At 57.6% G+C, this 20,310-nt stretch overlaps 1 protein-coding gene across 1 annotated transcript; it reads right to left on the bottom strand.

Moving 5' to 3' along the window:
• Positions 1 to 217: 217 nt before the first annotated feature.
• On the bottom strand, positions 218 to 19,363 carry ETV7 (ETS variant transcription factor 7). Its single transcript, XM_070418687.1, has 8 exons — positions 19,216 to 19,363; positions 17,671 to 17,806; positions 9,658 to 9,822; positions 9,174 to 9,299; positions 6,976 to 7,215; positions 4,727 to 4,869; positions 3,137 to 3,237; positions 218 to 3,024 (listed from the first exon to the last, which is right to left on the bottom strand). The coding sequence occupies exons 1-8, from the start codon at positions 19,219 to 19,221 to the stop codon at positions 2,907 to 2,909; spliced, it is 1,035 nt and encodes a 344-aa protein (XP_070274788.1). The 5' UTR covers positions 19,222 to 19,363; the 3' UTR covers positions 218 to 2,906.
• Positions 19,364 to 20,310: the final 947 nt, after the last annotated feature.

Raw genomic sequence — 20,310 nt, 5'->3', positions numbered from 1 at the left:
TCCTGTGTCAGTCATACCCCAATAAAGCTGGGGCGGGCGGGGGCGGGGGGGGTCTGAGGGAAAAAGACTTTCTCTGTGTTGTGCTCAGAGACACAGAGAACAGACTGACGGTGGCCAGAGGGGAGAGGGCTCGGGGGGCTGTGTGAACAAGGTGAGGGGATGAAGAAGCACAGGCTGGTAGTCACAGAACAGTCCCGGGATGTGAAGTGCAGCACAGGGAATACAGTACCGATAATACTGTAATAACAGGCCTGGTGCCCGCTGGGCACTGGGAATACTTTGCAGAGTGTACGATTGTCGACCACAATGCTGAACACCTGAAACTACTACAAAATAATTCTGAGTGTCAACTGTAATTGAGAAATAAAATTTTAAAAATACAGTGGGGCCTTGACTTACAAGTTTAATTCGTTCCGTGACGGAGCACGTAACTCAAATTACTCGTATGTCAAATAAAAAAGTGAACGAGTGAGACACATGATGCTGGGCTGATGTGGTGGCGTTCACTGTGACGTTCGCTGCGCCAACTAGCGGTGGGGTATCTGAAGCTGGCTCGTAACCCGAATTTTAGCTCGCAACTCAAAGCAAAAAATCGGCCGAGAGACGGCTCTTATCTCGAAAAACTCGTTAGTTGGGACACTCGTAAGTCAAGGCCCCACTGTAATAATAATAATAATAAAGAATCTGTGTCAAGGAGAAGTGCAAGGGTTAATGCTGTAAATGGTTTCACTGGATGGAGACAGTGACTTGTATAATTTATTTCACTAACTTCTTACTATAGCACTTTTTTCATAAACTCTTTATTTACTGCTGACATTCATGTAACCTGGCCCCAAAAAGGACACGACTGTCTACCTTATCAAACCATGAGGATGTACTTTCTGCTTGTTAAGGTTACGTGTGAGGAAGTCCCCTTTGACAGGTGTTGTTTTCAGTGACCCACGGCCTTTCAGGAATCTAATTTGTAAAAAGTGGGGGTAAACCCAGAGCCTCACCTGATGCCAGGTACATAGCAGGTGCTCAATTCGTGCCCCTGGAAGGAAGGGCTGGAGAACCCCTTTGCTCCTGCACCCAGGTGTCCCTCCCTGAGCACAGCCTATGTGCTGGGGGAGATGGGGAGAGGGTGGAGCTGAGCGCAGGGCCGATTGGAGAGCCCAGGGGTCCGGGGTCTGGGGTGGTGAGCACTGCCCAAGCCCAGGGCCCACTCCTGGCCCCGAGAATCCCAGTGTGGGGTGAGAGTCATCGCCCTGGGGGAAGACACAGCCCCTAGGATACGCAGGTGTTTTCAACCATTGACACACCAGCAGGCCAATGCCAGCACCCTAACTCCATTCTCTTGTCTAAACCCCTGCATCTTGGGCCCATGAAAAAGATGTGAGACTAGAAGAAATGAGGCAACGTGAGGGGCAGCAGGCAGCTGGGCTCTGTGCCCTGGGCAAGTCACCCCGTCTCTGGCCTCAGCTGTGTGATCTCTAAAGGGAGCGGCTGGGGGGAACCCCTCCCGCCCCAGGTATGCAGTTCTGGTTGGGGACAATGAGAAAGGCTACGGGGCCTGAGAGCATCCAGGCCGGAGTCAGGAGACAGCACAGTCCCAGGGCAGATGGGAGGGGCAGGACGCCCTGCCTGGCCCTTTGGGGGTGGAACTGTCAGAGCCCCTGACGGACTCAGCGGGAGTTTCCCTGCTCGTGAGCGTCCCAGCTTTGAGTCCCAAAGTCCAAGAAGCCTGAGGACTTCCTCCTGCGGTGACTCGGGTCCGCAGACGGGCTTTCTGACCTGCTGGAGGCAAGCGGCTCGGTGGTTTCCTCCTCCCCAGAAAGAAGGTGCAGATCCACGTTCTGTTTTTGATGAAGTAAAAACACTCCCTTCGCTTTCCGTGCAGGGCGAGGCTCCGACCCCCAGGAGCCCAGTGGGACTGGGAGCTGCAGAGAGGAAGGCTGGCCCGGCAGCTCAGAGGCCTGTGCTGAGAGCAGCTCTCGGTTGGCAGGACTGACGGTGACCTGGTGCCCGGAGTAAGCGCTGCGGAGCAGGCACCTGCTGGGCACTCACAGGTATGGTCTTACGGAGCTTCCCGCTTTCCCGAGGGTCAGCCAGGGCAGCGCCCCACCTTGCAGATGAGAAACCTGCGGTCCCCGAGGTGGAACAGCTTGCCCAAAGACACCTGGCAGGTACGGGCCCAGGCGCACAGGGGCCCAGGCGCGGACGGGAGGTGGTTCCCACTGGGCCACAGTCACTGTCACCAAAGACTCAACACTGAGGACAGGGATTGTCACGGAGACGCCGGCAGAGAGGCAGGGCCAAGCCTCATGCCCGAGACCCTCGCAGTCACTGACGGGAACAGCAGCACTGGGCTCGGGGGACACCCCGCCCTGCAGGTCTGCCTGTGCCCAGACCTCTGAACCTCACGGTGGCGTGGGAACTGAACGAGATGACGTGTAGGCAGGACCCTGAGTGCAAGGCCTGCACAGGGAGCACTTAAACGCCAGGTACCGTCGTTGTCCCAAAGGCTGACGGAGCAGCCATCCTTTTGTCCGTTCATAGAGGAGCCCTGCGGGGAGCACGCGCCCTTGATGGGCGAGCTGAGGCTGGCGGCCGCTCCCCTCTGTGACCTGGAGGCGTGGGGCTGGATGCCCTCAGCGCCAGGCCACCCAACCTCGCTGGGCAGGTAGCCAGGGGCAAGGCCGGGAGAGCTCATGCCTGTGGCCCCGCCTGGCCCACGATGTCCTGGGCGAGCCTCCCAGTCCTCACAGCTCAGGTCCTCAGGCGGCTCTGAGGTCCCTGACAGCAGGTCCCGAAGTGCACCGGCCGGGCATCCCTGCTGCCCGGGGAGGAGGGCGGAGGCGTGCAGCTCGCCGCCCTCACGAGAGACTCGCTCTCTGTCCCATCTGCCCAGGGCCTGGGTCGTGCCCTCACGGAGAGACCGCCAGCACGTCCGCCTTGAAGCCGGCCTGGCCCTGCTCCCGGCGCTGCAGCTGCTGCGGGCGGCTGCCCTGGTCCGGGGCCGTCTTCCTGGGCAGCTTCAGGAACCTGGAGTCGGGCCCCAGCGCAGTCAGCCGCTGCCCAGCCGCTGCCCAGCCGCGGGGCTTCCGGCCCACCCAGCGCCGCCCGCCTCCCTGGCCCCTCGGCCCAGGCTGCTCACCTGAACAGGAGCTTCTGGCCGGGCTCCTTCCTGATGATGTTCAGCTTATAGTAGTGGCGCAGGGCACGCGACATCTTCTCGTAGGTCATGTTCACTCGGTTCTGGGAGGCAAAGCAGCCACATCACCCTCACTCCCCACCTGCCCCTCCCAGGCCTCGGTTCCCATGGTTCCCACGCCTGGAAGGGAGCAGCCAGGGTTCTGAGAGATTTCTCTTGAGTTTGGAAGGAGGAAGGCAGGGGAAGGCCAGGGAGACACATTGGGGCGGTTCTCTCATCTGCCTGGCTGAGAACCAGGGGCAGGAGCGGGTCACGTGTAGCTCTTAAAAACCTAATGTCACCGGCAGTAACAAATAAACATACATGCAGTTGGCGATGTAATCAGAGAGATAGCCTGGCAAGGGGCCGAGTGACTTCGGCCAGGGGACGGTCTCCCCTCTCCGCAGGACGGGCAGTGCAGAGCAGGCCAAGTGGCCGGACTGGTGTTACCTCCCTGAACCCGTGTGCCCGGCTCTGAGACAAGGACGAGAACATCCGTCTCACAGGTTTGGGGTAAGGATGAACTTGCTAATCCGTGAGAATACGTAGCACGGTGCCTGCCATGTAGTCTGTGCTCATTAAACGAACTTACTACTCTCTGAGCCTCAACTTCTCCCCTGTACTGTGCAGGGGTTGGGCCAAAGAGCACACCCAAACTTTAGTCATTTGCACGCTTCCAGCCACCGGCCGTCCTGAGAGGCCACAGAACAGAGGAGTGCAGGGCTGCAGTCTGCGTTCAAGTCCCTGCCCTGCCACCTCCTGGCTGCAGACTCCTGGACAAGTTGGTAAACCAATCCGTGCCTCAGTTTCCCCGTCTGATACCTACCTGCCCTCACGAGGCTGTTGTGAGGAGTAAATAAATGAGTTAGTAAAATATAACCCTCAGAGCAGTGCCCGCCAATCAAATGCTATACCCTTTTAAGGAATGCTACGTATTGCAAATTATTGTTATTATTAATAGTTTTCTTTAAAAGACTCATTTTTTACTTAAGTGAATTAATTTACAGACAAGGACATTTGCTTTGTATCACCACTGTAAATCATGAGACTGACATGATAGATTTCTTAATCCTGATTCTTACTAAAATAAGTCCTTAGTTCCTAGAATCCCCTGCAGACACCCATTTAGGTGTGGGCACTCCTCGCGCTGGGAATGCTGGTCTCAGCCCTTCCCGGGCCTTCCCAGCCCCGATGGCAGACATCCCTGCAGGCCCGAGACCTGGCTCCTGCCCCGGCTTCCCCCAGGGAACCCGGTTCCACCCACGGCATCCGACGGGCAACTCATGTAAACGTGCTCTGAAAGGTCCCCGTGCTGAGCACAGGTGGGAGCAAGCGGTGAGAAGGCAAGATCCCAAGTTCCAGGGCCAGTCCCCTCCTGAGGAAGCCGCTGTCTGACCTTCAGGGCCTCCCAAAGTAGAAGGACCCCAAGGCTTCCTGGAGCTGCTGCTGAGCCCCCAGGTAAGGACGGAGCCCTGGTGCTGAGGGTGCGCTCTGACCCCTGCCCCGTCCGCTCCTGGGTAAGTGGAGGCCTCCCGCCCGCTGGCTGAGGCTCACCTTGTGGTTCCCCCAGAGCCTGGCGAGCCCGTTGGGATCCACGACTCGGAAGATCCTGGCGTTCTCATCTTCCCACCTGATGACGGACTGGTACCTGGTGTCGGAGAGCAGCTGGTACACGTAGTCCCACAGCAGCCGGCAGTCTGCAATGGAGCACAGGGTGCAGGCGGCTTTCCTGGCGCTGTGAGGCCCGGCATGAGGAAGGCGCTCGGGGCCCGCGAGGCTGGGGCCCAGCGTGCAGCAGGATGGAGACGACGGCGGTATTAGCAGAACTGGGGGGCCATTACTCGTTGTCTCATTCAATCACCCTAACTCTAAGGGGTGTTACCTTCATCCCCAGGAAGAGATGAGGCAATGGGCTCAGAGAGGCAGGCAGACTCTCACCCAGCTCTGCAGATGCCAAAGCCAGGGCCCTTCCCTGGGGCAGGCGGCTTCCAGGTCCCTGTCTGCCCCTGGCCCAGTCACTCAGCCCCTGGGCTCTGTTAAATCAGGTGCTAACATCCACCCTCACCCTAAGGGAGATTCAGGACACCCACGTGCCATTGCAGAGGGCAAGCAGCAGAGGGAGCCCGGGAGCACCCGCAGCTCCAGTCCCACTCCCTGGGCCTCCAAGCCAGTTTCCTCACAGGGCCTGATGGGAGCATGAAAGAACACAACAGACAAAACCAAACAAAACCTTAGCACACTGCCTGGCACCGGGTAAGTGCTCAAAGAATGTTAAGCCATTATTATTTTTTAAATCAAATAACTGTGGTCTGGCCATGGTAGCTCAGTGGTTGAGCATCAGCCTATGAATCAGGAGGTCACAGTTTGATTCCCAGTCAGGGCACATGCCAGGTTGCAGGCTCAATCCCTAGTAGGGGGCATGCAGGAGGCAGCCAATCAATGATTCTCTTTCATCATCGATGCTTCTATCTCTCCTCCCTTCCTTTCCCTTCCTTTCTGAAATCAATAAAAAGCCTATATAATAAAAGCCTAATATGCTAAGTGTCTGGTCGTCTGGTTGTCTGTTCAACCAATCAAAGCGTAATATGCTAATGATATGCTAAGGCCATTCAACCGCTTGCTATGAGGTGCACTGACCACCAGGGGGCAGATGTTCCAACTGGTAGGTTAGCTTGCTACTGGGGTCTGGCCGATTGGGACTGAGCAAGATGGGCTGGATACGCCCTGGAGCCCTCCCACGGTCCCTCCCCGGCCCTGATTGTGCACCAGTGGGGTCCCTTGGCCTGGCCTGTGCCCTCTCGCGATCCGGGATCCTTCGGGGGATGTTGGAGAGCCCGTTTCAGCCCGATCCCACAGGCCAGGCCAAGGGACCCCACTGGTGCACGAATTCATGCACCAGGCCTCTAATTATATATATATAATTATTTTATTTAAAACATTATATATATAAAATAATTGTGTTTCAGATTCCCAGGCATTTCCAAACCAGAAGCCATGCTTCTTCCACCTCAATGGTATCTTAGAATAAGTATAGTGGCCCCACTATGGCTAGAAAACACCCTTTGGTGCTTATCTGTCAGTCTGTCTGCCTGTGTATTAACCAATCCTTTAACAAGTGTAAAATGGAAGCGTGTCACCTGCAGGCTCAGGCTCTGGAGCCAGACCGCCTGCTCCACATCCCAGCTCTGCCACTTACTGCTGTGCAAACATGGGAAAGGCACTCGGCCTTTCTGGGCCTCATTTCCCTTGTCTGTGGCTGTCGCTAATAATAATGGCAACCTCAAGGGCTGTTGTGGGATTAAATAAAGAGCCGTGCCTGGCACATAGTAAGTGCTCAACTATTTAAAAGTAAATAAGGGTTTTTAAAAATATATTTGTATTGTTGACAGTATTACAGATATCTCCCAATTTCTGCCCTTTACCTCCTCCCAGCCCCTACCCACCCCCACCCCCGGATCTTCACCCCCCTACTGCCCGTGTCCATGGGCTATGCATATAAGTATATAGGTTCTTTGGTTTATCTTTTCTCATCCTAAAAGTAAATAGGTTTTTAATGCCAACCTGACCAACTGCCTGAGTGTGACTGGCTTAACTGTCTCTGCTCTGGAGATGGGGTGGGCTTGGCAATCCCGGGCGGCACCGCTCGCTGTGGCCAGATTGTGGCCAGCACACAGGACAGTCCCCCACATCCCTACCGCCCAGCACAGACAGACCCTCTCACCCCACAGAGCAAAGCCAGGGCGCCTTTCTAACGCCCATCCTCACAGACCCTCTCATCCCCCAGAACACAGCCCCCTACCCACCTGCGATCCTGCCATCAATCCTGCCGTCGACGGGGGCCTGCGGCCTCGTGGGGAAGGAGCAGACTCCCTCTGCCCTACAGCTGAGCTCCCCACGGAGAGGGAAGCTGAGGGCCTCCTCCCTGCCGGGGGGCCACCTGGCCAGGCCAGGGGCATCCAGTTGGCTCCAGGAGTTGGTAAGCTCCAGGTCCGGTGGCTGCTGCAGGAGGCCTCCCTGGGCCACCCGAGAGGGCCTGGTCTCCTCTGCAAGCAAATGAGCACCGGTGATGCTACGGGACAGAGCCTCCCAGCCCAGGCCTCCTTAACGGCATGCCCGGGACCCCGAGGGGCAGCACTGCTGGTGGTCTCCCTGCGTCTAGCCCCGGTGCCAGATGGCGTGGGTGAGGGCCAGACAGCCCCGCTGCTAGCCCAGCTCTAGACACGTGACTCCTCTCTCAGACCTGTTCCCGCACCTGCAACATTGTTCACAAAGCCAAGCGGTGGCGAGCCAGGCCCAGAGCCCAGTGCCCTGCGCCTCAGTCCAGTGTCTTCTCCACCCACCCCATCAACATTGATTGAGAGCCTTCTAGGAGCCAGCATTGGTCTAGAATCTTGGGGACACATCACTGAACCCCAAGAAGCCCCGACCTCGTGAGCTTACATTCTAGTTGGGGGTGAAAGGAGAGAGATGATTAAAATAAAAAAGGAAATAGAAACAGTAGGTAATATGGGGGGGGTGTGAAAGTAAAGCACCAGGAGGCAGGTGGGGAACCCCGGGCAGGTGCAGGTGCGTGCAGGTCAGGCCTCACTGACACGCTGACACTTGAGCAGACACTGAGGAGGCAGACGAGTGGGCTCTGTTGGCACCTAGAGAAGGGAATGCCAGGCAGAGGGAACGAGTGCGAAGGCCCTGAGGCAGTGTGGCTGGAGCAGTGTGAGCGAGGAGGAAAGGGGCGGCCGAGGGTCAGGAGGTCAGCGTAAGGCAGGGGTTCTCAACCTGTGGGTCGAGACCCCTTTGGCGGTCGAACGACCCTTTCACAGGGGTCGCCTAAGACCATCCTGCATATCAGATATTTACATTACAATTCATAACAGTAGCAACATTACAGTGATGAAGTAGCAACGACAATAATTTTATGGTTGGGTCACAACATGAGGAACTGTATTTAAAGGGCCAGAAGGCTGAGAACCACTGGTAAGGACTGTAGCCTTGACTCCAAGTGAGGTGGGAGCCGTTGGAAGATTCTGAGCAGAGAAGTCACATGACCTAAGTAACGATTCTCTCCAGCTGCTCTGTTGAGAACAGATCGTAGGACGTCAAGCGTAGGAGCAAGGAGACCAGTGAGGAGGTTCAAGGTTGGGAGAGAAAGAAATCAAAGATGGCATCCAACATTCTGGCCAGAGCAGTGGGGGGGAGGCAGGAAGACCTGGGGGAGGCAGGGAGCGGGTGTTTGCTTTAGGAGCTGAGCTGCTGTTGGAGTGGACATCCCGGTGGGGGTGGGGCAGGCAGTGTGGGTGCTCAAGTCTGGAGTTCAGAGAGGTCCGGGTGTGCATGGAGTCATGGGCACTAGATGGTGCTTCGCACCCGAGACAGGTGAGACCACCCACGGCTGCATGTAGATAGGGAAGAGGCCCCCCAAGTCCCGGGAACCACAACATTTAGAAACCAGGAGCCTGAGGGAGCGACCAGTGGGGTGTCCTAGAGGCCAAGGGAGGAGCAGTGGTTCTTAACCTTCCTAATGCCGCGACCCTTTAATACAGTTCCTCATGTTGTGACCCAACCATAAAATTATATTCGTTGCTACTTCAAAACTGTGATGTTGCTACTGTTATCAATCGTAATGTAAATATCTGATATGCAGGATGTATTTTCATTGTTACAAATTGAGCATAATTAAAGCATAGTGATTAATCACAAAAACAATATGTAATTATATATGTGTTTTCCGATGGTCTTAGGCGACCCCTGTGAAAGTGTCGTTCCACCCCCAAAGGGGTCTCGACCCACAGGTTGAGAACCGCTGAGTTGCGGGAAGAGGTTAACCCACCGGGTGGGAGGCTGCGAGAGGCCACAGGGAGTGGGTGTGGTCATCCCTAAGTTCGGGGCCCTGGAGACGGACAAGAACCGTTTCCATGGAGAGATCAGGAGGGAAAGAAACAGAGACACGGTGCAAACAGCCCCTTGCCGGCGAGGAAGCCGAGCAACGAGGAGAGCGCCTCACCTTGCAGGGGGCAGGGGCAGTGCCCACGGGGCATCTTCTGCCTGAAGGCCCTGCCGAAGAAAGGGCCGCACACCAGGGCTTGCCGCTGGGTCTTGATGTACTGGAGCAGCTCGTACAGGACGTCACCTGGGGGGCGGGAGGGGCTGCTGACCAGGCTGCGTGGGCGCTGCCTCATCCCCTGCAGCCACCGGCCTCGTGGGGGCATGTCCCGCACAGGCTGCGTGCTGATGGAGATGGTAGGGGAGACGGGGCCACAGATGGGAGGGGTCAGTGCTTGGCAGGACAGACACCTGCCTGCGGCTCTGAAATCAACCGCCAAATGGAGTCCTTCGCTGCGGGTCAGCCCAGGCTGGGAGCCGCCTGGCAAACATTTATGGAAAGAGGGGCTGGGAGTGAGCATGACCTTCCAACCAACGCCCCTCCACCTCCCGCCGGGCCTACGTGGGCTTCCAGGGGGTTAGAGAAAGCCAGAGAGTTTCCAGACCTGAGCCGGGCGCGCGGAGCCGGAAGTCGTCCTTGGTGAGGATGCAGAGCGCGCGGCCGTTCATCTCGAAGCCTCGCTCCCGGGTGCGCTGCAGGGAGTACTCGCGCTCCGCCCAGCGCAGCCAGTGCAGCACGTCCTCGCGGCTCCAGAGCGCGGGCTGGATCCCTGCAACACAGGATGCGGGCTGGAGGCGGGCCCTCGCTTAAATGCCACCTCCTCCGAGAAGCCCACCCTGAACACTTCTCTGAGCAGGTGTCCTGCTCCCACACCCAGTCATTGTCTCTGTCATTGTGTCCTGTTCTTCCCCCTTCCTGGCACCTTACCTTACCTTTGGAATTGCACTTTATATTTGATATGATTATTTGCTTATCATCATCTATGTACTTTTAATGTATTACTTATTTATTTGTGGTACCCCCAACCCACCACCCCAGCCTGTGTTCCAATTATTCATTCAACAAATGTGTAATGAGGAACTGCTCTGTGCCAGGCGCTGTGTGCACGCTGCATGTATTCCAGGACAGGGCCTGAATACAATAGGTGCTCGATAAACACATACTGGATGATGGTATGAACGACCAACCAGTCCCACAGAGGAGGTGTCAGTATTACTGTTTTCCAAACAAGGAAACCGAGGCTCCCAGAGGTTAGGGACCACAGTAGCATGAGGTCCAGCCAGGCAGAACCAGGTCTGTGTGGCTGCTGTTCTCGTCCACTCCGTGGAGACAGCTCAGACCTGGGTTTGCTCAGGGAACAGCTGGGGGCAGAGGATACCTTGCTCAGGTGTCTCCTCCCTGGCAGTCCCCCAGCAAGCGCTGCCCTCTTATGCCCCGCGCTCTGCCCTGCCTTCGCCAGGCTGCCCGAGGCGACACTGCCCCCCTGACCGGGCTGCTCAGCAGGCCCACAGCACAGCACGGCTCTCCCAGGCCCCTTCCTCCACTAAAAATTGTTATTATATTTTACGGCTGCATCGGCATCAGGTGAGTATGCTGTTGTATATTAAAACATTTTCTTCTACCTAAAAGTTTTTTTCTTCTGATTTCAAAAGGAATTGGCATATTTTCATGGGCCCCCGAAAGCGCTGGGCCCAGCACTGTGCCCACGATGAGTCCGCCTGGTGTTTTGCCCTTCGTCCCTCTAGCACCCCCGGCCATGAGAGTGGGAGGAGCTCGGGGCTCACCGGGTCCAGTGTGACGGTAAGAGAATGGAGGCAGCGGAGAAAAAAAAACTGTCCAAAGCCACCCCCCAGCCCCCCACCCCCTTCCCCCTGCCCCCAGCCCCGGCAGTGACAAGGACGGAGCCAGCCTCTGACTGCCTGCTCCCAAAACAACAGAAGAGATCAAAGTTTTCATGTTAAAAAGAAAAAGAAGGCCCTAACCGGTTTGGCTCCTCGGATAGAGCGTCGGCCTGCAGACTGAAGGGTCCCAGGTTCGATTCCGGTCAAGGGCATGTACCTTGGTTGCGGGCACATCCCCAGCAGGGAGTGTGCAGGAGGCAGCTGATCGATCTTTCTCTCTCATCGATGTTTCTAACTCTCTATCTCCCTCCCTTCCTCTCTGTAAAAAATCAGTAAAATATATTTAAAAAGAAAAAGAAGAATGTGCATCATCTACTCGTTCATTCATTCAGCCAACATCAAACAAGCACTGCTGGGGGCAGGGCACAGCACGAGGCTGGCAGGAGGGGGACCCCACAAGCAGTGACTGTCTAATAACAATCCCAGTCGGCGGCAACGCGGCCCAGTGGGGACGGACAGACGGACGGACGGATGGACAGAGAGGCTTTCCTTTCCTTATTTTGGGAACTAAGAGTGAGTAACAAGGAAGAATAAATGTCTGAAGTGGACTAAAAAGTTATTTAAGGGAGAAAAAAAAGAATAGAGGTGACAAGTGACCTTTGGCACACATACCACAAAGTCATGTAATCAAGATGTGATGGAGCTGAACTAGACTGACAAGAATCATCGGAAAGGAAGAGGGAGCGGGGGGCGGTGTGCGTGTGCAAAGTAAAATAGGACAGAGGCGGGTTTTCATTCGGCGGGAAAGGATAGTCCATTTAAGATATGCTGAAGCCGCAACTGCCTCTCCGTGTGGAAAATATATTTGGACCCTCCCCCCACTGTTCACAAAAATCAATTCCCGACGATAAGGCCTAATGAAAACCTCAAGAGAAGCAGAAACACTAAACCATATGCACCAAACAAGGGCAGGGAGCCCTCAACTACGACAGGAAACCCAGAGGCTGTCATCAAAGTGAAAGACGCATTTGACTACACCATTATTGTCTGTGTGGCAAAGAGAAACCACGCTAACAGAGGGCAGATTTCGGGAAATACTTGCAAAACACAGATAAAAGGCTAATGCCCATCCTAGGTCAAGAGCATCTCTAAATTTTTTTAAGACAAAGCATCTTAGCTCGGTTCACAGGGGAGCAGGACTGCTTAGCACTATCGACACTCCGGGCCTGAGAATTCCCGCTGTGGGCCTGTCCAGAGCTTGCAGAAGGTTTAGCAGCTCCCTGGCCTCCACCCACCAGATGTCAGGGCCAGGCGCAACCGAAGAAGGATGAGAGGCCGTTTTAAGGTCACCTACCCCTGGCAGGAGTACACAGAGCAACAGCCTCGCTGGTGGGAACGGGAATGGAGAGCCTCTTGGGGCTCAGCCTGGGGGGACAGCGTGCGACACAAGAAGCTGGTGGGTGAGACTCGGGCCGAGGTGGCGGCACACAGGAGGTGTCCGGTGGAGCCACACAGCCGCTCAGGACTGCCGGGCTCCGGGGCCAACTGGCAATTGCATTGTTTGCAGCATTGCCTAGTTCATGATGTTTGAGGCTGTCGGTCTGAAAATTCGAAACTATGATGCCTGAGTCAGAGGGGCCCGTTTTCCTGTGTTTGGCCAGAGCATGAGGATGGATTCCACGCCTCCCCCACCTTCCTCACCCCCGCCCCCGGCTGTTCAGCCTCCATGAAAAAACTAAAACCACAGTGAGAGGGAACACCTGAACTTGCAGACATTCCCAGCCACACACGGTCCTGCCCCGGGTCCACAGAGCTGGGCAGCAGACCGCCCAAGCTGTCTCCCGGGACCCTGCGGTCACACACAGCCTGCGGCAGCTCCTGAGACCTGGAGCCTGTCACCGGCCGGAGTGTGATCTGGTTTTGCTTTCATTGTGTCGTGCTCACGCCTACCCTCGCCTTTCATCCCGTTGCCGCCAGCACCTCCAGCCCTGTGATCAAGAAGAGGAACCTGCCTGGCGGGCATGGCTCAGTGGCTGAGCGTGGACCTGTGAACCAGGAGGTCACGGTTTGATTCCCGGTCAGGGCACAGGCCCGGGTTTCGGGCTCCATCCCCAGTGTGGGGCGTGCAGGAAGCAGCCGATTTATGATTCTCTCTCATCATTGAAGTTTCATCTCTCTCTCCCTCTCCCTTCCTCTCTGAAATCAATAAAAAAGAATATTTTTTTTAAAGAAGAGGGGCCTTCTTGTTCCCCATGTTTCCAAAGATCACTAAGGCCAAAGGCTTTCGAATAGGACCGGCGCCTGGGAAAGGACCAGGTTCCAAGCAGTGGGTCAGCCACCGACCTTGGGGCCAAGTCCTCAAACTCAGGGTTTGGGTTCCAGCTCAGCCCCTTACTAGCCAAGTCAGCGCTCACCCTCTCTCAGCCTCAGTCTCCCCGTCTGTGGAGTGGGATAAGGCACTGCCTCTCCGGGCTGCTGGGTGGTGCAGAGGTTAGGAGCCCAGCATTTCCACTCCTAAGTAAAGACCCAAGAGACACAGTGACCGCATCCACTGAAAGACACGCACGCAAATGTCCACCGAGGCTCCGTGCACAATGGACAGGAACTGGGAACATCCCACGTCCCACCAGCCAGAGGAGGGACGATCAGACTGTGATATTGTCCTGCAATAAACGCTGCTCGGTAATGAGCCAGAAAGTACAACCGAGAGCTGCTCACGACACGTGGGTGAAGCTTACAGATGCTACACTGGGAAGGGAGCCAGACGCAAAACTGAGCAAGAAGAGTCAGAGCTCCTCCAGGGAGGGGAACCAGGCCGCTCACCCTCTGGGGGGCAGTGCCTGAGAGGAGGCACAGGGAACCTTCGGGGGCCCTGGAAACGGTCCAGAGCTGAATGCACATGGTGGCTACGTGGTGTTTACGTACATAAATACACATGCACACTTGCGATTAGCACACGTGACTGCATGTAAACTACACCTAAAAAAAGGAAAAGTGAAAACAACAGGTACGGACGTGGTGCCAGGCCAGCTGTCCACGATGGGACCTACATGACTGTGTCTCGGTTTCCTCATCTGGACCGGCCTTCGGCAACCAAAGCAAGAACAAAGGGCAGAGCCACGCGGGATTGTCGGGAGGACGCCGAGAGAAGCCACTTACAGCCCAGCATCGGGCCTGTGGCGCAGGCCTTCCAGACAACGCAGCTCTCAGTGTTAGACGAGGTCACACGTGTGAAACGCTTGGCAGGTGCTGGTGCAGTATCTCAGCTGCTGACTTCCCCAGCAGCCCCCTGACCTAGTGGCTGGATGGGCCTAACGGGCCTCCCTCCCAGTCTACCCCCCACCCCTGGGGCCCCACCTGCAGACCAGCCACGGCTCCTCCCTCCCTCTCTCGCAGCAATCCACTGTTTTCAGTTCCTTCCCTCCGGCCATCTTTGTCTCTCGAGACTCCAGCAGGTATCCCCTTACCCTCCCTGCCCCAAGCCTTGCTCACTGGGAATTCCCAGCGTGGCCGGCTCCCGGTTCCCGGACAGATCTGAACAGAGACCCCGCTGGCTGGGCCCCCGGAGGAGCTGCCTGTCCAGCACGTGGTGGGAGGGCTCGGGTGTCTCCCTGAAGAGTCAACACTCCCTCCCCACCTGCACACAGGGCTGGACATGGGGGCTCCCCCTCCCCGCCGCAGCTGTATGGCCCTCACTGCCCTTACACAGCTTAGTTTTTCCTCATGGAGTCGCTGCACCCCGACTAGAACGTCAGCTCCGTGAGGCACAGACTTTGTCAGTCTCAGCCATCTCTGTCTCCAGCACCGACAGCAGTGCCTGCCTCAGAGTAGGTGCTCCATAAACATGGAAATGAGGGAGCTGAGCAAATGCGGGAGGGCCAAAAGGCCCCTGGTCACCCTGACCACCCCCTCCCAGCCCCCAGCCCCACCCAACCAGCTCTCTCTCCCCACAGCACCCCTTTCACCTCCTCGGTGAGCCTTGGCCAGCGCTCTGAAAGCACTGTTAGGACTGAGCTGCGTGACAAGGTCCTCAGATGCACGTCCCGGAACGGCGCCGGCAGCACGGAGAGTTTATTCGAGATGCAGGAGCCAGGCCCCAGCTGAGACCCACCGAGCCCAGGGGATTCTCGAGCCCATTAAAGAGTGAAAGCCCCGCTCTCGGACGGGGAGCCCATGTCAGAGCCGCGTCTATCAACACAAGTGCCCAGGACGCTCCTGTAAGCAGAGGATGGGCGCTTGAGCAGAGGATGGGCGCTTGAGCAGGGACGTGAGGACTGCTGGAGCCCGGGGGCCCGTCCCTCGTTCCAGGCCAGGGAGCTGCAGAGATGCCACCCGCTGCCTGCGGCACTGACCGGCGGAGCAGCGCTCTGCCTCTTCCTGGGGCCGAGCCACAAGCAGGAGGCTGTGCTGCTGATCACATCAAAACCGCCGGCTCTCAAAGTCCCCGAGCCGTCCCTGGAGGTGGCATCACTTCCTCCCAGACTCGCTCCCGTGACCTCAGCCCGGGCCTGCAAGTGGTCACAGGGCTGGCACCGCCCCCGCTGCCCGTGACCCCGGCCTCGGGCTGACCTGACAGGGGACACTCCTCTCCCCAGGTCAGAGGGACACACAGTCGTGAGTGTCCTTTGTGAGCTGAGGTCACTGTGGAGCCCCGTGAACCGCATCCCTCCGCCCGGCCGTGTCCTGTCAGGACGTCTGTGTCCCCGGAGTGGACTGCCCACTGCTCTCCGCACGTCTCGTCGGCCAGGTGACCGCAGTGAGCTGTGCTGACTCACAAGGCTCAGCCAGGTTTGTGCTGTTTGTTCGCCTTTCTGCCGAGGCTAATCAGCCCTGCTGGTTGCAGTGGAAGCAGAGGGGAGGGGGGGTGAGGGGAGGGCTGGTGACTGGGAATGAATGTCAGAGAGATGCCCGGCGATAGAAACACAATTTCCAGAAATGCAGGAATCGGGCTGACATCACCCTGGCATCTGAAAAGTCAAACCCTCATTAGGTGTCAGCGGTTTGCTTCCTTGGGATGCTGTTGACAGGGAAATGAGTCATTGCGTGTCCCCTGTCTTTGAAGACTGTGAGGTACTTACTAAGGGCCAGACTGTGCTGTCTGATATTTTTATGAGTCACAGAATCTACGGTGAGAGATACAGAAGGTGCTGTGCCCCGGCCTCGGCCCTTGGCTCGTGCCTCTACTCTGCACCTGACTCAGCCTGTGTCAGGGCAGCTTGAAAAGCTGGGGGCAGGGGGGGGGGGCGGAGATCCATCTCCCTGGAGCAGCCCTGAGCCCAAGCTACCGGTCAGGGTTGGCATCTGGACAAAATGAAACAACGGAGGCTCCTCACAGAGCCCCAGCCCCCTTCTCCCCAAACAGCGCCACATCCCTCCATCTCCACCGCAGCTCCAGGTACCAGAGCCTCCTCCACGGGGCTCCTCTCCTGCCGACGCCACAGGCCTCGGTCCCACCTGCCCCTCACCCGCGCCCAGGCCCCGGTCCCACCTGCCCCTCACCCGCGCCCAGGCCTCGGTCCCACCTGCCCCTCACCCGCGCCCAGGCCTCGGTCCCACCTGCCCCTCACCCATGTCCAGGCCTCGGTCCCACCTGCCCCTCACCTGGGAAGACAGGCTCTGTCCCCATCACTCATGCAGGCAGCAGAGGCAGAGGCCTTGGGGGGCAGCAGGGTGAAGTCCTCCCCCACATCCCGCTCAGCCCTGTCAGCGCCTAGAAAGCATTCCGTGGCCAGGAAGTCAGAGGGTGTGGAGCCCACAGTGTTCCAGCCCGGGGCCCGCCGAGCAGCCGAGCAGCCGAGCAGGACGTGGTCAGACATGCCTCCCCACAGCTGCCCAGGCCCCGCCCCGTCAAAGAGCCCGCACGCCCCCGCCAGCCGCCTCTCCGTGATTTCCACAGCTTAGGGCGTGCATTTAAACATCGCTTGGGAGATTATCATCAGGACCAAGCGTTCGCCTTGACATGGAGAGCGTGTGAGCCTCAACATGTGCTTAGCTTTTCCCCCTCTCGGCTCTGCGATGGGAAATACAGCGTAAATACACTGCGTGGCCAGATTATTATGACCACCCCATCAGTACAATGAAGTGAATTCGTTATGCAAATAATAATAAAACCTTGAGAGTATTTGCTTAGGAAGTTCTCAATATTCAGTATTTTTGGAAGTGTCAATGGAGTACTGATGGGTGGTCATAGTAATCTGGCCACTCACTGTAATGCTAGTCCACAGCCTGCTCCGAGGCTCTGAGTCTAATCAGGCAGGAGAAGCGCTCAGAGGATGGAATGAAAGGCCGTGCCCAGTGCATTTCCCGTGGTTATTTCGGGGTGGATGTGACTGTCCCATATATATTCTTCTTATGCTTCTTGCTCAGTTCCCAATTTCTGATACTAAGCAGATGCTACTTTTGTAACAATAAAAAGTAAACGCGATTATTTAGAGCAGGATCCTATGTACGTACAGCTGTTCACTGTTTAGCCTGTGGCTCCCTCACTGGCAACGTCCCCAACTCTTGGTCTTTAGGCTGCAAGGGACCCAACCGCTCATCGGACCCCAACCCTCACCTTCCCAGTGAGGAGACTGGCGCCCCCAAGCTCGGTCACGTCAGCTGTGTTCCCTGCAGGGAGAATTCACATTTACCTCCTCTGTCTTCCTCGCCACGGAATAAAGAAGCCCAGCAAAGAAACCGCAAAGGCGGGGACATCAAACCCTTAAATAAGGAAAGTCCATGCCTTGCACGTGTGTCCTTGGCAAACACGACCCTCTCCCCTCCCCTCTACTCACGGAGTCTTCCTGGCAGCTTGCAGATGCCCCGCTTGCCCTGCAGGTCCACGTGGGCGTCACATCTGGCCTGGGCCCGGGCGCCTGGAGGTGGCGTGGCTGCCGCGGGGCTCACGGGAGAGCCGGCCAGTGCTCCCTCCTAGAGAGGAGACACCCAGGCAGTCGGCGGTGAGCGCCTGGTGTAGGCTCAGCATCCCGAAAGGCGTTAAGAGTTTTTTCAAAGGGAAGGAGCATCCATCTCCATGTGTGTCATGGAGGTGGGACCATGTGTGCCCTCACGTGATGCCCTGCACATCTTGCACACAGCGGACACTTGAGACATCCATCTTCCCCAGCCAGCTTTCCGTGCCTGGGCCCGACCCACCAGAAGGCCGCCCTGGTCCTGACTTGTGAGCTGGGAATCTGAAGGCCTAATAATGCTCAGTGGGAACCTGAGGGGCCAGGATAAAAGGCCTTAACTCAGAAATAAACAAACAATGACATCCTGTTTCCAACAGAGAAAAAGACAGGCTACATTTCTGAACCCCAAAGTCCCAGCAGGGACGTCTGTATCTTTACAGTTTTCCATCAGCCTGGGCCCCAGGGAGGTGTGGCTCTCTCCTGGGGTGAGGGGGTGGAAAGCGGCAGGGCTCTGTAGAAACAGGAGGCTCCTTGGGGCCCGTGCCCAGTCACAAAAACTGAAAGTGAAACCGAGTCACTTCTCACGCTAGGCCCTCGGGGAGCCGCACAGTCATCTTTGGTGTCTGCGGAGGGCGATCTGCAGGAAGAGACTGTGGACCTGAGCCAGCAAAGCGAACTGCAGGCCTTGGTCGCTGCAGAGGGTTCAGCAGCGCCTCTGGGGTAGTTCCCATCCATTTCTGGCTGCCCGCATCCTGCCCCAGCTGGTGCCGCCTCTCAGGTAGCCAGCCTCAGAGGCGGTGGGGGCTGGCCCGGCTGGAGGGGGCTCGCGGCCCAGGGCTGGCCCAGGACTTCCCGGAAGATCCTCGTCTTCTCCTCCACCCTCTTTCAAGCAAGAGGACGGAAGCCCAGGCCTGTGACCGCCGTGGGGTGAAAGGCCCACGGGAGCTGCTGAGGGAGAGCTCTGGCCTCCAGGAGGGACAGGGAGGAGTGTGCGACTCAGACATGGAATGGGCTTGGAGAGAGGGGGGCAGAGAAAACCTGGGAGGTCGGAGGGGGCCCAGCTCCCCCCGAACAGGTCTGAGGCTCCCAGGGAAATATGGCAAGCGGAGAGGGGCTCTGGGGAGAGGGGCCCTGCAGTGGCTGCGTGGGTCAGCTGTGAGGGTCTGGCTTGTGCAGAAACTTCCAGAGACATCACACCTGGTTGGTGTAGGGTGAGGAGAAGGGAGGAGGAGGCAGCACCTAGAGGAGTGGGGGCTGGAGGTGAGTGAGGCGGGAGAGTGAGGGGCGGTGAGGATGGGTGGTGAGGGTGGGGAATGTGTTGGAAAGTGAGACTCCAGCCAGGGAAAGGACTGATAAAATGAGTGTGGGAATTAGGCGGCGGAGAGGGGATGGGGCAGGTGGCGGTGCGCTCAGCGGCCAGGCTCTTACCTGCATCACAGGTGGAGGCGTGGGGGCCGGGCTGTCCTTCCCCAAGGCGGGCCCCCGGCCGCGCTGCCAGACGCTCCGTTCCGACCCCAAACTCGGCTGGAGAACGGAGTGCCTCGTGGGAGGAGATCTCCTTCCAGGCGCGCGGGGAGTGTGCGCTCGGACCGGGAGCAGGCGCGGGGCGCTCGGTAATATCTGTCCTTCCAGGAAACGAAAACGAAAGCGCGGATCCGGCTTCCACTCCCCGCGGCCGGGTTGGGGGAGGGCAGGGGCGGCCCCGCGGGAGCAGAGCCGGGCGCTGGGTTCCGCAGGAGGCGTCGGTCCTGCTCGCATCCTCCGTGGTGGGCAGCCTGTGGGCAGCCTGGCCCTGGCTCCCAGGGAGATGAAAGTGGGGTTCTGCGGGATCTGGGGAGCTGAGGGACCCCTGGTCCTGGGCTGGGGTCTTGTGCGCCTTCGCGGATGGATAGGAGGGGCCGCTCCAGCTCCATCAAGACCAGTGCTTCCCCTTGGGGTGGGGGACTTTGTCCGCCTGCCATGTGGCGGGCAGAGCCCCAGACCCTGGACCTCAGAGCTCAGCGACCGCCTGGACCCGTCCCCAGGCCTCTGGCTGCCCCGGGCGATGCGCCCCTGCCCATCACTCTGCGCACCTGCCTCAGCTCCCTCCGTCTTGAGGGGAAACGGAGAGGTTGTAAGCACTAAAGCAACCCAACGTCCAACCCTCGGAAGAAAAGGAGGGAAGAAACTTTAACCTTCTGCTACACACGGAGGGTGGGTGCTGGGTAAGGAAGGCTTATCCCCGCCTGGCATGAGCTCCTAGCGCCCGCCCGTAAGAACAAGGCGGGGAATACAAGGAGCATGAGCAAAGGGTGTGATGGGCATCCACAGAAAACAGAAGGCCAGTGGCCCCTGAACACAGGAAAAGACGCTCAGAGTCACTCGATAATAAAAGCTACTCTGAGAGATCATTTCCACCCCATTAATTTAACAAAAACCCAAAAGTTTAACAGCATCATCTGCTGGAGAGGCTGAGGCGCTCCACTGGATGTACAGTGGCCCCCCCCATGGAGGCAGTGGCAGGATCTAGCACAGTTACAGGTG

The sequence above is a fragment of the Myotis yumanensis genome, unplaced genomic scaffold (assembly GCF_028538775.1).
Source record: "Myotis yumanensis isolate MYYU_CA2020_CCGP unplaced genomic scaffold, mMyoYum1.0.hap1 SCAF_6, whole genome shotgun sequence".
In the NCBI taxonomy this organism is placed as follows: domain Eukaryota; kingdom Metazoa; phylum Chordata; class Mammalia; order Chiroptera; family Vespertilionidae; genus Myotis; species Myotis yumanensis.
The sequence above is the reverse complement of the archived record's forward strand: the minus strand, read 5'-3'. Positions and strand labels throughout refer to the sequence as shown.

Excerpts from the sequence above, each read along its gene's own strand:
- ETV7 (XM_070418687.1), bottom strand. Across the intron at positions 9,823-17,670 it reads CAAGCTGCCAGGAAGACTCC|GGATCCAGCCCGCGCTCTGG; the intron begins GTGAGTAGAGGG and ends CCTGTGTTGCAG. Across the intron at positions 3,238-4,726 it reads GGCTCTGGGGGAACCACAAG|AACCGAGTGAACATGACCTA; the intron begins GTGAGCCTCAGC and ends TTTGCCTCCCAG.